At 42.3% G+C, this 17,866-nt stretch overlaps 1 protein-coding gene across 2 annotated transcripts in view; it reads right to left on the bottom strand.

The window, feature by feature from the left end:
* The window catches only part of ABCA1 (ATP-binding cassette, sub-family A (ABC1), member 1), a 166,645-nt gene that overhangs the window by 58,858 nt on the left and 89,921 nt on the right, over positions 1-17,866 (bottom strand). The window contains exons 8-11 of one of the 2 annotated variants that reach the window (XM_006886906.1): positions 11,547-11,635; positions 5,607-5,844; positions 3,403-3,542; positions 2,950-3,066 (exon numbers count right to left, since the gene is read on the bottom strand). In XM_006886906.1, the coding sequence (XP_006886968.1) occupies positions 2,950-3,066; positions 3,403-3,542; positions 5,607-5,844; positions 11,547-11,635 (584 nt within the window). Of the gene's footprint in view, positions 1-2,949; positions 3,067-3,402; positions 3,543-5,606; positions 5,845-11,546; positions 11,640-17,866 lie in introns of both variants that reach the window. The other variant, XM_006886907.1, reaches the window with a different exon arrangement.

Below are 17,866 nucleotides of genomic sequence, written 5' to 3' on the forward strand. Positions count from 1 at the left end.
TTTCTATTGCAAATTGTCTTTCAATAAAAAGCAACAATTAACACTGTCATTAATAAAGACAGATTATTTTTGTTAACATAGTAGCTATAAAATTGTACTTTATAAAGCTTTTCTCATGGAGGTATGAGTTAACAATTTTGACATTACTCTGTATACTGTGAGTGAACAAGGAAGAGCTAAGTGAAGAGATGTGACAAGTGGAGTGAGGCCTATTTTGCCTAATGCAATATCTGAGTAATATGGCCAACGAGGAGGGCAATGCCAGAGAAATCAATGGCCCTGCAGTCTTTCTACACATGGTGTCTGAGAGGCCAGAAGCCCTGAGGCCACCCATGGGGGTGACAGCTATGGAGAAAACATGCCCTTGAGATGAGGATCCCAGAACTGTGCAGAAAAGAAAGCAGGTAGACTGACTGACTAGAGAGGAAAGTGTCCCAATCTGTAGAGTGACACAGTAAGAGTCAGAGCTAGACACAGCACAGAGAGAAGAGTAACTCCAGAAATCACCTCCAGTACCAGAAACCAAGACACAAGGATTGTCAAGGACAGAGAAGCACAGAGAAGCACAGCCTGTGGAACTCAACAAGAATGAGGAGGAAGCTGGAGGACAGTGGCTCTGCACCAGAATCTGGGTCTCCAGTCTGACCATCCTTCCTCATGCAGACCCTTCTATCTACTGATCGACTGGTTATTCCCATCATCCACCCACCAGATATCCAAAATCATCGTAGATGTCGCTCTCTTGCATCCTCTACACCAAGCAATCACCAAACTTCACCTCCTCCCTGATGCCTTGGCCAGTGCCCCGGCTCAGGAGCCTCCATCAATCACTTGAGTAGACTCCCTCTTAATCTGTTTTCCATCTTTTCCCTCTTCAAGTCACCCTCACATCAGAGTAAAGCATTTCCATTTCCCAGGCTTAAAACTCTTCCATTGGGTCCTCACAACTTAAAGAAAACAATGTCCTTAGCATCATATGTAAGACCCTCTAGAACACCTGATTCTCTCTCTGACCACAATGCCTACATCTCCTCGCCCTGGGTTTTCCAGCAGGATTTCTATTGAAAGCCCGTGCTGGCTTTTCAAGAGCCTTTCCCATAAGAACACAGAACTACAAGCAATGAGGAATGTCCAAAACAAACTCCCAGCCGAAGAGCAAGGAAACTATGGCCCACAGACCAATAATCCAGAGACCCCTGTCATCCTGTAAGTCCCAGACAAAGACAAAAACATCCAAATATTGTGACTATGGATTCCAGAGAGGGAACCATAAAGAAGCCCAAGACCACGTCAAGGTAATAACACTGGTGATGGATCACGTCACTCTCTTAGGAAAGAAGGAACTGGAGTGCAGCAAAGGTTGACACCTGAAGGCCAAGTGATTGTCATATTCAGTAATTATTTAGTAATTCCATAAAAATGCTTGTTCATATTTGTCTCACTAGAGTTCTTTATCTTGAAAGGCACCAACTTCTGGTAGCTTAGTGGGAAAGAGTCATACTGCCAACTCAAAGGCACGTGGTTCAAATCCACCAGCTGCTCCACAGGAGAAGGATGGGCAGTCTCCTCCTGTGTGATTAACGGCCTCTGAAAATCCGCTGGAGCGTCATGTATGTGTCAGTTCCGGCACGATGTTACACAACAACAACATGCATGTCACAGGGCTCATGCTTCTCCATTACCAGAACCTTGTTTATCCCTAACCTCTCCCCCATGGGACCAGGAAACAGTTCTAAATCTCAGGAGTTCTACCAACGAGGTATAGACCGCTCTCAAACTCACTTATCTCTCAGATCAAAGAGGTGCCAAATATTTTTAAAAAACAATCTAGTCACATTCTCTCTTCCACCTTCAAGGCAGCAGAGACAAAAGGAAGAGACTTCCCTCTCCATGGAGACAGAAAATCATCTGATGACTCTCTGACTCAGCCCAAGGCAGGGATGATGTGATTAAACAGCACTCGGGCTCAAGTAACGGAGACAGTCTGTGCTTGCTCAGACTCCTCCGCGTGAATCCATTTGTTTCTAGAGCACTTATCCCTTCCCAGTGGCAGGAAAGCGCAGAGTGTCAATTCCCTCAGCTCCGCGCTGTAGCTAGGAGACAGCGGGTCTGGCACGTGCCCGAGGCACCCAGCACTTGAAGAGGGCGCCACTGAGCAGCTTCTATTAAGCACTGCCATGTCCACGACCAGCTGTAAGACATCATTCAGCAAGTTAAAACTACATTGTTTGTATTGAAGGGCCTCTGTGGACCCAAGCAGACACGTGATCTTGTTCTGCTGAGTCCAGGAAGGGGGGGGGGGGGGGGGGGGCGGGAACAAAAAAATGATGGTGCGCACAGCCCAGGCCAATTTTATCTTTTTTTAAGCTGGTATTATGGTGAAATTACCTTAAAAAATGGGTATCATATGTTTTAGGCAAGGGTGCAATTTCAGAGCTGGCCACAGAAGCTATTTTTCCATGGATAGAGCCCAGCCTCTACTCAGTAAGGGCTGCTCTTCTGTTTGCATGATGCCTTTGGGAATAGGTATCTCAGACCAGGCCAAACACAAAATCACGCATTTGTTCCTAATCTCTTTCCAAGACCTACTGAGATACAAGGACTCTGAGTAAATCCAATGGATCTTTCAAGGGTTAGAGACAGAAGTAAAAGTATAAACAGCACCCTACAACAAGCAAACCTTTGTTTCAAACACGAGCCCTAATTTTCTTAAAAAAGAGCTATGAGTGCACAGAGGCCTTGCCTTGTTGCTAGTGTTCATGAAACACACCTTAGGCACCATGACTTGGATCTGTGAGGAAGTGGCAGCCATGCGGCTTGAGTTATACCCTGGGCTCAATTCACCCACACAGACTACACCTCAAGAAATCTCTTCACTCGTGTGGAAGGACGGGACACCCACCCACTCAGCACTCAGCAAGCACACAGCATTGAGAGGGACACACTCACCCGGACAAGGTCCATTTCTTGGCTGCTCTCCATGAAGGTTCTGATTTTGGGGCTGAGCTCTTCCCACATGCCTTCTAGATCATGGAACACAGCCAGTTCCTGGAAGGTCTTGTTCACCTGGAGTCAGGTGAGGAGCAGGGGACATAGAGAAAGGACAGAGAGGCAGAGACAACGAGTAAGTTGCTATTTCCTCAAAAGATACCCCATCACAGAAAATCTGCTAATGTTCCTCCATCATGGAGAACTGCTTGCCAGCAACTATGATTCAAATGCCCCAGTTAGGGGAGCTGGTCTTCAATAGAAACTCAGAAATGGATCAGGCTCAACATTTTCACCTTTTGACAACTCCAGAGGAGCTGTGAGTATGCCCAGTGTATTTACTCGGAAGCCACCTTTGGTGTTTTGGCCCTAATTCCTGCCCTAACAAAGGACTATTTGGTCCACGCATCATACCTCAGCCATAACCTCCCTGGTGACTGGAGTGTCAGGTGTATACAGGATCTTCCCTACAAGCAGAGGCTTAAGAGCTTTCCAGATAATGCGGGAAAGAGGGCTAGACTCCAAATTCTTCATCAAATCATTGCAGTATGGAGCTGTGGATAAAAAGAAAGAAATATGCTTACATATATGTGGCCATAGACTCACAGAAATGCCATACAGAAAGGTAGAACTCAACAAGGGCTTTGGCACCAGATGCAGAGTCTTGGGTTCAAATTCCAGTACTCTCTCTTACTTGCTGTGCAGCAAAAGGGTTCATTTCTCAGAGGCTCAGTTTGTTCATCTATGAAAATGAAGTTAATTACCGTTCAAAGGGAGCTGGGTTCCAACCCTAAGTCCACACCTCTCTAGTGGTTCGAATACCCCAGAGGATCCTCAGAAGGAAGGTGGACAATCAATCTCGGGGGTGATTTACAGCCTCCAAAATCCCACTGGAGGGTCAGCTATGAAGTGATGTCTATTGGACAGCAATGAGAGAGTTTTTACTTGGCAAAGATGTGAGAGGATTAACTAAGACTTGGAAAGACCCTAGAACATTACTTGGCAAATAATGAAAACTTGAATACTGATGATGGTTAACTCTTAACTGAGATGCTGCAGAAAAAAGAAAATGTTTTTGCTGTGCACAAGACTTCCTAATTCTAGATCCACATGTATTCTCGTCAACCCTCCTGCTCTGTTTTCAATGAAAACTATCATCTGAAGGGCAATGAGAAGGCTGAATTCAGACATTAATTTACAAGTGACAATTCAAACTTTCCCCTTAATTAAGAAATCAGAAATGTCATTTTCTTCTGTTTCATCCCAGTAATACTTGCCTGTAATAAAAACCCACAAATGAAAAATCCCATACTATGAGAGACAAGTAGGGTTTGATGATGCAGATGGGTTTCTAGATTTTTTTGGTTTTAACTTACTTTGTGCTGGTTTTCACTTTGGTTTACTGATTTTGTTTTGGAAGATATTAAGCATATTCTATATGTTAAAAACATGCTAAAATTTTATTTATGTGAGGAGGAAGGAAAAGGCTGTCCCTCACAGTTTAACCAACAGCACAGTGGAAAGTTCTTTTTGAACTGCCTTTCAGGCTGGGGAGAAGAGGGATGATATTTCATAAAACAGCCTCTCTGGCCATTGTCTTGAAGCTTGCAAAGTCACCTACGACTGTCTGGAGTGTTAAACTCCAGAAGAAGACGTTCTTGTGCTACAGGAACACACAAAAAGGTGCTTTGCTCGGGTTCTGAAAGATACACCTGAAGCTAGAAATAGAGAAAGGTTCACCTGCATCATGTTTTCAAGCAAAAGTATATCACTGTCTAAAATGGTAACAGTGACTCCTATCTGCCATTGGGACACACCTCCACAAAACTGTCCAAATGCGGAAGACAGATAGGAAGTTACAAGGTTCTTTAACACTGTCTTGTAGCTAAAAGCAACAAACAAACAGCAGACCAAATGGTGGTAACGTACACAGCGCCTCGGCTCAGTAACTCAGAGGCAGTGCAGATTACCAGGAAAAGAATGACATCAGGCAGAAACAGGGAGAATCCCAGTTCTTACTGATTAGGCATGGTGTGGCTTTGCCCAAGTCCTTTAATCTCTCTCAGTCTATAAAATGGAAGATTATGAAACCTTCCTTGGGGGTTTTCCTAAGAATTAAAAGTGAGAACTTAAGAAAGATGCACAGTATGTAAGGAATATTCATTGAGTATTAGTTTTCACTATCATTGTTGTTACTACTTTTACTGTTATTTTAACATTTCTATTATTAAGCTTACCTCAAGGTTAGTTACAATAACGATTTCTAAAGAGATCAGTATCTTTCCCTTTATGACTCTAGGACCTACTCCCCAAATCCCAGGAACCTGGGAAGAGTGGCTTTCAGTCATTCAATCATTTGATGAGCATTACTGAGCAACCTTGAGATGTAACAGCAGCATTCAGAGACCGAGGACAGTTAGGTTCCTAAGAAAAGATTCTCTTCTCCAGAATTTCAGAATCTGTTAGGGAGACAGATCCACGCACATCTAACCCCACTACAGAACTTGATGGGGGTAAGCACAAAGTCCTGTGGGCACCTCTGTTGGAGGAGAAGGTACAGGACTGAGTCTAGAGTTGAGGTCACTATGAAGCTGGGGCTTGTAGCCACAGACACTTACATGTAGAATTGTCATAGAAGACGCCATCTTCCTCGGTGCCATTGCCCCCAAAGAGGGCTTTGTAGTTGTTGTCCTCATACCAGTTGAGGGACTTGATCTTCAGTCCCCCACCCTCGGGATGGCCGCACACAATGCGGGACACTGCCTGGTATATCTGGGTGGAGGAGCTGGAACTGCTGGTGTTGGTCAAAAACAACACCTCCTGCCGCATGTCACTCCAGCTCCTCATGCTGAAGACCTGGCATCCGCGATGGGAAAGAAAAGAGAGGGCAAGGGAGAGGAGAGGGAAAGGAGGCAGAGAAAAGAGACATCTTATTCATCTGATCGATCTCTCAAAAGCCACATTCTAGAACCTATTTGGTCTGACATTAGCTTCCCGAGGTCGTGGAAGAGGTCCTTTAAAACTTTGATACTCAATTTATGGTCCTTGATCCAACATCACCTAGGAATGTGTTTGAAATGAACATTCTGAGGTCACCCTGCAGACCTACACAATCCACATCTGCATTTTAACAGGAAGCCCAGGGGATTCCTGAGGCACACTAAAGCTTGAACAGCACAGTCTAGAAGTTAATGGAGCCCCTGGAGATGGGTTTAATTTCTCCAGGGGTTATTTTCTGGTCTGACAGAAGAGAATGCTCTCTCTAAACAGCTATGTCTGAGTGCAGATAATTACATCAGGACTTGCTCACATCCTGGATCATTGTGATTCATTTCTGAAACATCTCAAACTTCCATGTGGAAATTCAGGAGTCTTCTACTCCTTGGGAAGAAAGGAAACACACAATTCCCTCTCTTGGTCTCAGACAAGTGTCAGGCAATGAAAAATGTATGATAGCAGAAGATTTGAATTTGAATCCCAACTATTAGTTGTAGGCTCAGCAAATAACTTAAGAAGTTGGATTTTATGAAGAATATGGCAACAGGAATGGAGGAAGACACATTTAAAAAAATAACCTCACAATATGTTTCTTTCTGTCTTTTTCTTTTTTTTTTCTTTTTGGTGAAGCTAAAAAAGCTTTATTATGGGGGCTCCTGGGTGGGATTCCTTGGTCTGCAGAGAGAGAAACAGGCAGAAAGACAGACCAGGGAAATACTGCCTCTCAATATGTTTCTAAAAGAAGACTTGAAGCATTGCTGAAGATCAAAGATGACAGTCTTCAGTACAGCTTATAGCCCTACATAAAGAAAACAAAAATCCTCACAACTGGATCAGTAAGTAACATCATGGTAAAGAGAGAAAAGTATTTTCATTAACTTGAATCCACAACAAAAATCATACAAAGAAGCAGCAGTCAAGAAATCACACAATATATGGTACTGAGCAAACCTGCTCAAAAGAATCCCTTGCTGCAGAGCAAGGAGGTCACTCTGAGGACTATATTACGTCTCATCCAAATCAAGGTATTTTTTAATCACCTTGCCTGCATGTGAGAGTTGGACAATGTATTGGGAAAGCCAAAGAAGGCCTGATGCCTTTGAATGATGGTGTTAGTGAAGAACACGGAATACACCATGCACTTCAAAAAGAACAAACCAACCCTTCTTAGAAGTGGAGCCAAAATGCTTCTTAGAAGCAAGGAAAGCAGGACCTTATCTCCCCAACGATGGACATGTCATCATGAGGAACCAGGCCCTGGAGGAGACATTAAACTTGGAAATTAGGCAATCAGCACAAAAGACCCTCAAAAGACATAGTGGCTGTAACAGGGGGCTCAGTCATAACAATGACTGTGATGGCGCTGCAGAGAGTGCTCTATACCAAGATCTTATGCAACAGCCTCTAACAACAACTTAGAGAACCAAGTTCTCACAAAGAGGATGATGATGTTTTCTGAAGTGAAAGGTAAATAATACCCTCTATCTGCAGGTAAATAATACCTTCTATCTGCAAAGGCCCTCGGAGAGAGTCCCCTGAATAGGCGAAGGCAGAATCCAAAGAACCCGGTGGGCGCACCTGTGACTTAAGTACAGAAAGCATCAATGACGGTACTTTATCTCATACACAAATGCACTCCAGCTCCTTGCAGAGTTCTTGGCCTAGCTGATCTTATGATTAAATATTTATAAGGCACTTTGCATTTTCAAGCATCTCCCAGCAAATCATTTTTAAATCCCCACATTCCTTGAACCATCACTGTCTGTTCTCACTACCTGAGAAGACTGAGCCAAGGAGAACAGAGATGTGAGATGCAGGCCCCACACATGCCTTTGAGAAGGCTTAGACTGGAGTTCCTTCTGTCCAATTTTCTACCTCAAAGATCCTGCTGATCCACAGGTCTGAGCACCACCGATCTTTGCCTCTACTTCCAGAAATGAATGAGAACTTTTCAAGACAGGAAAGTCTCCTTCTCTCCCCAAAAGACAGCATCCAGCATACTTCACGAGGACACAACAGGGCAAAACCTAGTTCATGTGGATCTTTTCACAACCTGTATGAACACAGAGACAAGCAAAGAGTCGGAAGCCAAACTGCCTTTTCTCTTTGCTGGGTTGACTGAGCAGACCTGCCAATTTTTAAACAACAGTTGCTGTTAGGTGTCTTTAAAGCGAGTACAACTCATAGAGACCATACAAATAGATCAGAACCCTATCCTATCCTGTGCCACCCTCAGCATCTCTGACATTATTTGAGTCCACTGTTGCTGTCACTTAGTCAATCCATCTCATTGAAAATGTTCCTCTCTATCGCTGACCTTCCACCTTTCCAAGAATGATGTCCCTTTCCAAGGAATAGACCCTTCTAATAACATGCCCAAAGTACATGAGATGAAGTTCTGTCATCTTTACCTTTAAGAAGCATGTTGGTTGCACTTTCTCTAAGACATATCTGTTATTTTGTCAGTCCATGGGATATTCTGTTTTTGTCTCTAACACTACACTGTGTTTACTGTGGATCCAAGTAAGATGAAATTGTTGACAATTTCAATCTTTTCTCCATCTATCATGATGTTGCCTATTGACCAGCGGTGAAGCTTCTGTCTTCTTGAAGTTGAGATGTCATTCATACTGAACTCTTTGATATTTTGTGGTGAATGCTTCAAGTCTTTCTCACTTTCTGCAAGCAAGGTTGTGTCATCTATATACCGCAGGCTGTTAATGCAGCTTCCAGATCCTGATGCCACATTTTTCTTCATTAACTCCAGCTTCTCAATTATTTGCTCAGAATACAGACTGAATAGTATGGAGAAAGGATACAACTGTGACACACATGCTTCTTGATTTTAAACCACGTAGTGTTCTCTTGCTCTGTGTGGACAACAGCTTCTTACTCTAGTTAGATGTTTCACAAGAGCACAATTAAGTGCTCTGGGAATTCCCATTATTTTCAAGGTTAATCATAATTTGTTATGATCCACACAATCAAATAGCTTTGTAGTCAATAAAACACAAAGATAAGCCCTTCTGGTATTCTCTGCTTTCATGCAGGATCTATCTGAGCTCAGCAATGATATCCCTGGTGCCACGGCCTCTTCTAAACCCAGCTTGAACTTCTGGCAGTCCCAATCAAGAAAATATACATTTTCTAACATAAAGCCAGCCTATCTCTTTATAGAAACATCATAAACCACTGAGTCATTTCAAACTTCTCAGTGAGTCATTTCAAACTGCTCACTGAGTCATTTCAAACTACTGAGCCTCCCTAGTACTTGTCCTGGAAGCAAAGTCCTACCTCATTCTTGGACACCTCAGCTCACACATCACACATCCTCTGTGAATGGTTCTCAAACTCACAGGAATGAGGTTCTCCTTTTCCCCTCTGGTCCCATATCCCCATCTTCAAGTTGGGGTGCTTTTATCCCCATTAGGATGTGCAAGCTGACAGGTAACCAATTCTCTGCTTTCTCGATCCATGAGGATGACTTCCTAACTGATATGCCATCTACCTTCCTTGCCGCCATCCCCAGCTTCTTCTAAAATTTTCACTTGTAAAATGCTACATTTCTTATCAAGAGCCTGTACTGTGATCAAAACAACAAACTCTGTTTCCAAACACTAATCAGATAAACAACTATATTTATTTATCTTTGCCCATTTGTTACTGAGAAATAGCAAATCAGACAAGGAATGACTCATGGTCAAAGCAACTGGGGGGGGGTCCCTACTGAGATGAGTGGGTGGTCCTTGCTTGCCCTGGCATGGGGTGCAAACAGGGTACACGGAAGCAGCTGTCAAGGAAAATGGATATTGCTCTGTCGGAGATTTCTGCCACATCAGCAACTGGACCATCACATGCTTTCAATTACTTTTTTTTTTAACTACAGACAAAAGGCAGGTTCGATGATATAATAGGAAACAGATGCAGCTAGACCCTGCCTTTCAAGGCAGCCTGTTACATACAGGCCCTGTTTTGTTTTCTCTAAGGTCAGGAATGTAAGAGAGGGTAGGGGCCTGGGAGGGGACCTGTCACACACTCATTTTAGCTCACAGAAATGCTGAGGGTTTCACACCTGAGACAGCTAGCTACGGGCCTGCAGCTTCTGCTTCTCAGTCCACCTACTGGAAGAGTTCAGTACAACCGACTTCTCCACCTAGAGTCAGGTCACCAGAATTCAGTGCCAGAGTAGCAAACAACAGGATAGGAGAGGGTTTCTCCTATAGAAAAGGACACCGGGAAGGCAAGCCTCTTAGTGAGACACAGGAACAGAACTGAAAGGAAGATATCACAGAGAATGTACCAAAGGGTCAACACTGCTTCATCCCTAGCCTTTCTGTATTTTCCAAGTGTTTATACTTTCCATAACGAGCATTATCCCTTCATCTGCATTAAACATAAACTTGACTCTGAGATTTGAAAAACTGATACAAGCACACACACACACACACACACACTATTCCTATGGTAAATGTTACACACTGAAGGCTGTGTTGTTTCTGTCACTGTTCCTTGAGTCTGTGCCTTAACACACTGTGGATTCAGAGGAGGCTCTCCAAGTTTAATCTGAAACAAATCTGAAGTCAGAAAGGAGATATAGTTTGGCCAAGAAGGTGACAGAGTTAAACAGTTTTACAAGCACCAAAAGGCTCTCTGCTCCTACCATAAAGGTCATTCGAATACACTTATTAACACGAGGGCATGAAAGACAAACTCGAGTTGGTGTTCAGCAAGAGATGATTCCCAGAGTAGAACCTCAGACGCCAGATGTTTACAGGGGATAGATATAATTGTAGTTACTATGTTACTACTTGTTAACCTGTAAATGTTTTGGCAGAACAATTACCTGTTCTTGCTGGTGAAAACAAACACAAAGAAGATACCAGTAGAACAAAAGCAGTTCATGGGATGGATGGGTAAGAGGTTCTTATCTTTATAAATGTATCATTACCTAGAGATAGAAATAAAGAAGTTCTAGACTAATTTGTCGTTGTCATCAAATCCAGATCAACTCAGAGCTGACCCTCCAGTGAGTTTTCAGAGGCAGTAAATCACGTGGAAGGAGACTGCACATCTTTCTCCTGCAAAGCAGCTGGTGGATTTGAACCGTGTGCCTTTGAGTTGGCAAGGCAGTTTCTTACATCAGCATTACCAAATTCATTAACTCTGAGACATCTGTGGGTCGTAGTTTCTTCACTGGTAAGGAAATCAAATAAGACACAGTAGCAAAGTGTGATACACACTGGCTGCTCTAGCTGAAAGACTGGCAGTTCAAATTCACAGGCAATCCAAGGGAGAACATCTCCTCCGACAAACATTTACAGCTTGAAAACCCAACAGTCGCCAGGAATCAGAATCAACTTGACGCAAGTGGGTTTAGGTTTTATGCTTCTAAACTCCACAGTATACTTTTTATTTTATACTCAAATCAAAAAGAATACAACTGGTTTTTTGGCACCTAAATAGCTGGCTGGCTCCGAGTTAGCCAAATGCAGAGATGAACAAAGCGACTGGATAAATCAAGTGGATGTTTGACCTTCTGAGTCCAGAAAGACAGGACTTACCTCTTTGGCCAGTGATCCAAGACTATTGAGCAAAGTTTCTGTAGCTTTAGCGAGTTCTTTGCTTGGGAAAGGAGATGTGGAGTTTAGTTCTGCCTGGAATGAGAAAAGATATTTGTGTTTATGTTCAAATAAATATAAACCTAAAATCTCTGTCAAAATTAAACAAGGTAATAGAAATCATTCAATACCTTGGGATTAGAAAAAAGATAATCCTATCCCTAAATAAAAGACGTTACAATTATTCTAGCTATATATTTGTATGTTTGGGGTTTCTTTTTCCTGTTAAGAGGTACTAATGCTTAGATGAATGCTTTTAAACATTCAGATGAGTAAACTAGTTAACATGCAATAGATAAAAATATCTATTTAGGTGTGTTCATGTGAGTGTGTATGTGTGTCTCACTGCAAGTCTGATGACAAATTTCTAATTCCGTCTATGATTCTGTAGGATGGACTACATGGAATTGGCCTTAGAAACCATTTTTGTGTTGCCTGACAAAGACAAAATAATGTTTAACAGATGGAAAAGGTATTTGTTTCTCGATTTTTTCAAATCAGCACTGTTTCTAAGAAAAAATTAATACCGATCACTTATTTAAAATAGAAAATTTATTTATTCAAGTTAAACAGGTAAGTCCTACTTTTCACAAGTTTGCTTTATGCCACTTCACTTTTTCGAAAGATCTACATTGTTGTTGTTGTTGTTGCCATCGAGTCGAGTATGACTCATAGAGACCCTATGAACAAATGATCTAAACCCTGTTCTGTCCTGCACCATCCTCACACTTCCTGACGCACAAGAGCCCACTGCAGCAGTCACCATGTCAATCCCCCTGGTTGAGGGTCTTTCTCTCCTTCCCTGACCCTCTGCCCTTCCCAACATCATGTCCTTCTCCAAGGAATAACACCTCCAAGCAATATGTCCAAAGCATGTGAGGTGAAGCCTCCTCATTCTTGCCTCCAAAGAGCACTCTGGCTGTACCCTCTCCGAGACTCTTCCTTTCATTCTCTTGTCCGTCCATGAGATGTTCAGTGCTCTTCTCCTACTCCAGAGCTCAAAGGCGTCAATTCTTTTTCTGTCCTCCTTATTTGCTGTCCAGGTCCCAGATGCATAGCCAGTAATCTGAAAGACTATGGCCTGAATCTGAGACACATCTTAGTCCTCAAAACTGACATCACTAATCCTCAATAATTTGGAAAGTTCTCTAACTGCAGATTTTCCCAGTGCAATGTCTCCATATTTCCTAACTGCTAGTACCAAGGGTGTTAATCGTGGATCCAAGCAAGATGAAGCTCATACTTATTTTTTTTTTGTTACTATGACAGGATTTTCTCTTTTAGGAATAAAAGCAAAAAGCTAAACTTCAGTGTTTAGTTTCTGTGTTGCTGTTAGCCATTTAAAAGGCACCAAGCTTAGAAAGCCTTGTCTATAGTATGAAGGAACTGCCAAATACAGTCAGAAATACACAATCTGAAGAGGATAAAATTGATGAATGGGACTTTCTAAAGATTAAATCTTTGTGCTCATCAAAAACTATTTCCAACAGGGTGAAAAGAAAACCTACCGACTGGGAACAAGCATTTATCAATACCATCTCAGTCAAGGGTCTCATCACAAAAGTTTACAGAATCCTACAGGGCTTCCAGAAGAAAAAAGACTGATAATCCAATTACAATATAGGCAAAAGACATGGAAAGACTTTTCATAAAGGAGAACATTCAGATGGCAAACAGATACATGAAGATGCTCAAAATCACTTGCAATAAGAGAGATGCAAATGAAAACCACCATGAGATCCATCTTACCCCAGCAGCAGTGGCAAAGGTTAGCAGGGAATCAAGTAATAAATGTTAGAGAAGATGAGACAAGATAAGAACTCTTACACATTCTTGGGATTGTAAAATGGTACAATCATTCAGGAAGGCAGTTTGGCGTTTCCCTCAAAAAGCTGAACATAGAAATTCCATATAACCCAGTTATTTCACTACTTGGAATATCCTGAGAAAATGAGAACTGAGGCACAGAGACTTGAACCCCAATGTTCACAGCAGCATTATTCACCATCACAAGAACATGGAGACAGCCCAAATGCCCACCCTCAATGGAATGGATGGAAAAATTATGGTACATTCACATAATGGAATACGATGCAGCACACAGGAGCAACAATTTTGTAAATTACAACCTAACATGAGAGGGACTGGAGAGCATTATGTTAAGTGAACTAACTCGGTCTCATAAAGACAAATACTGTATTAGACCATTACTGTAGGGCATGTAGAGGGGAGTGGCACTTAAACACAGGGTCATAAAATGTGATGGGTGAAAGGAGGGAAAGGTAAAGGAAAGGGAAAGGTACAATCTGTAAAACAATGTATATAAACTTTGTATGTAAACGAGCATAAATTTAAAAAAAAAACTGGTGGGGAAAAAAGGCAGTACACACACTGTAAGCAGTGAAGGTATCACCAAGCTTCCTCCCCTCTCAGCATCCTAGCATCAAACAACTATTCCCTCTGTGTCTCATCATCAAGTTGCTACAGCTTCAAACTGTGTCTGTGAGGATTTGATGTCAGTGTTATTTTAGGTTTTATGTGTTAATGCGCTATGATGCGGTGTGTTATTTTGGGGAGGGTCTGGAAGGGCTCAAAAAACTTCTCCATATAAATGAATGGTAACTGCTTCTCCATTTTACACCAGTTTGGCTTACAAATGGTTCCACAGGAATGGTCTGCTTTCACATTGTGGGGGCAGAGGAGGAAAATGTAGCTAAATGCTTCCACTTAACTGCACAATGTTGTTGTTGTTGTTAGGTGCCATCGAGTTGAGTATGACTCAGAGTGACCTTATGAACAAAAAATCTGAACCCTGTTCTATGCAGCAGTCACAGTGTCAATCCACCTGGTTGAGGGTCTTCTCCTTTGTCAACCCTCCACCCTTCCCAGCATCATGTCCTTCTCCAATGAATAGCCCCTCCTAACAGTACGCCCAAATTATGTGAAGTGAAGCCTCATCATTCTTGTCTCCAAAGAGCACTCCAGCTTCACCCTCTCCAAGACATATCTGTTGGTTCTCTTGGCCAACAGTTCAGTGTTCTTCTGCAACACTACAGCTCATAGGTGTCAATTCTTCCTCTGTCATCCTTATTTTCTTATATTTATTGTGTGTTTGCACAATAAATATAAGAAAAGCATTGTTGTTGTTGTTATGTGCTGTCGAGTCATTTGCGACTCATAGCGACCCTATGTACAACAGCCTTAAACCCTGCTCTATCCTGTGCCAATCGCATTGCCTCTGACTGACACACCCATCCCGATTACCCCAGTCACTGAATCAATGCACCTCATAGAGGGTCTTCCCCTCCTGCGCTGTCCCTCAGGTCTAAGGAAATGATGCATTAGAGCAGAAAACTTATGTTTGAGGACAGAAAGGCTATAGATGAACCTCAAATTTGGTTAGAAGTCTCTATTGTTGTTGTTGTTGTTGTTATTGGTTACCTTCCAGTCGAGCACAACTCCTAGCGACCCTATGAACAAAAGGCCTGAGGCCCCTCTACAACTATTGACATTTATCAAATTTCATCATTTCTGGAGGCATGTTATTTAGGGAGTATATGCCACTCCTGCTTCCAAAAGAATCGAGAGAGAGAGAGAGAGAGAGAAAAAAAATAAGAGTTGGCTTCATTGTCCTTTTTGTAATTTGGGAGAGGCAGAAGCTGCTCCAGGGAGAACCAAGCTCTCTTTGGTGTTTTACAGCCACTGTTTTATTCCATTTCAGACACCCATAGAAGAATGTTTTATTTTATTTCAGACACCTACAGAAGTCTACAGAAGCTAATATACTTTGATAGCCCTCTTATGTGAGAGATTGCTGTGGAATTACTATGACGAGAACATGAAAAATAAACCTTACAGCTGCTGGAAACGGACAGAACTCATTACCTCTGAGAAAGAACAGTCTCAATTGTTTCATTTTAAAAAAAAAAAATTCAAATCCAGAAGATCAAGTCAGAATCACCATGATCATCATACTATCCTACTATAATCCTGTAATGAACTTTCCTGGGACAATATCTACACGGTCTATGAAGGAACTCATTCAGCTCCATTCCTGAGCTGCTCTTAAAACGACTGAAGAGCAAAATCCAAGAATGCCTCCTCACAGTCCTCTGACAGAACAAGGGCTTTCTTTAAAAACTATATTCGAGCTAATCTCTACGATACATATCTCAGATGGTGTTGGATAATCTTTATGGAGAGTAACTCATGAGCAAAAAAAGAAAGGTGTGTTTTGTTTTGTTTGATTTTTAGAGCTATTTAAAAACATTTTCCTCTTCACGCTCATTTTATAGCTAGAGGTTCCAAACTCAAAGTCTACAGAGTTGGCAGCAAGTAAAACAGCCACAGACAGAGGAGTCTTAATCGAAGATAAAGCAGGTAAACATGTCTGTGTTTACCATGAGCCCCACAAGAAGACTTTGGGTCGGGTCTGCACAGCAAATACCAGGAAAAAAACAACACATGCCCAAGTAACTTTTCACAACTTAAAATCTGATGCATCATCATTTTCTAGAGTATGAATAGAAATAAGGTTTTTATGTTTCTTTCTTATCATTCTGTCCTCCTCTCTGGTCATGGGGACCTGGTGTGGCTGCTTCCATTCCCCCAGTACTTCATTTTCTCAACTATATAATAAAATTAAGAATGCTGGGAAACATATCATACAGTTCTTTTTTTAAATTTTTTAAAATAATATTTTGTTTGTATAGTCAAATCAGATCTGACCAGTACAGGAGAAAATTGCCCCTCCTTCTCCAGAAGAGCATCTGGTGAACTTGAACTGCATACCTCTGGGACTGCAGTGCAGCTTATCGTATGGTTTTTATGAAGAATAACTTAAAGGACACATACATGCACCTTGCACACAGTAAGTCCTCATGATTATAAACAATTTCCTCTCCTGCTTTTATCTTATCTCCCTTGAAAGTTCACTGACAAAACTACAGAGCTCCCATCTGTAAACTGGGGTTTCCCAGTTCTGAAAAAAATATACATCATCCACCCGCTCCTTCTAGGGAGCTCTGGGGGACTAATGATAAGAAGCTGTGCTACGATCCCAGAGGCACATGGTTCAAACCCACCAGCTGCTCCATGGGAAGAAAGACGGGCAATCTCCTCCTCTCATGTGATTTACAGCCTCTGAAAACCTGCTGGAGGGTCAGCGATCAGTTCCAACTTGATGGCAAACAACAACAATAATTTCCTATTCTTGGCTAACTCTCAGTGAATATTTTCTCTCGGTGTGTTTTTCTTCAGAGGGACAGTGAGCTAGACCTGTCACATCAGAGGACATCAGCCACCTTGCAATGTGACATTTCTCAACCATCCATACTCCTCACTCTAGTGCTGAGACAGCCTCATCATAATTCCTGAAGGCTTGAAGATAGAATACCTTTCTCTCATCTAAAACCCTTTCCCTTCTATATTATGGTTCCCAAATGATGAAACAAAAGATAGTGTTAAGGGGCTGACACATGTATACAAGCATATGTAGAGAAAAGGAGCAACATCTGTATGTGTGCAGAGATTAAATACACACAAGCATCTATTCATATGTACCTTCTATATATAGGAAGGGAGTGATTTCATTTTGACAGTAGTCATATAATTTTCTAAGTAAATTTACTTAAATATACAAAAAACGCTGTATTAAACAGAGGCATTAAATAAAAGCAGTGTGTTGGTGGTGTTCTGCATCGTGGAGTCTGAAGTGCCTCACAGCTGCGCCTCTTCAGCGGCTGTAAATCCCACAGAAGGAGACAGCCCGTCTTCCTCCTGAGGGGCAGAAGATGGATTCATACTGAGTACCTCCAACTGGCAGTCCTGCTCCTTAGCACTAAGGTACCAGCATGTCCTAAAAGTAGAGTAAGCATTAAGTAACTATTCTAGTTACACTTGCAAATTATTAAAATCAGCAGGGGGCCTGCGAAGGAGCAGGTTTCACCCATCCACGTGGTCTCTAAAGAGCTTGCTTCATAACCACATGTGGTGTTATTAAATGTGCAGGCTCTCAGCCCACCTGAGACCTGGCTCAACCAGTGGCTAAGGACACCCAGTAACCCGCCAAGGGCTCTCTGCAGGCTGAGGTTCGAAGACAGTGAGGCACAGCAACCGGGCACTGCCCGCGCCTCCTCCTGCGCTCCTCCTTACACACGTGTGTCTGGTGCTGCATTCCTCATCCTGCTGTCCTCCTTGTTCACACGTGTGCCCGGTGCTGCATTCCTCATCCTGCTGTCCTCCTTACACACGTGTGCCCGGTG

This window comes from Elephantulus edwardii, unplaced genomic scaffold (genome assembly GCF_000299155.1).
Source record: "Elephantulus edwardii isolate Elephantulus edwardi_28Jun2011 unplaced genomic scaffold, EleEdw1.0 scaffold00052, whole genome shotgun sequence".
NCBI lineage: Eukaryota > Metazoa > Chordata > Mammalia > Macroscelidea > Macroscelididae > Elephantulus > Elephantulus edwardii.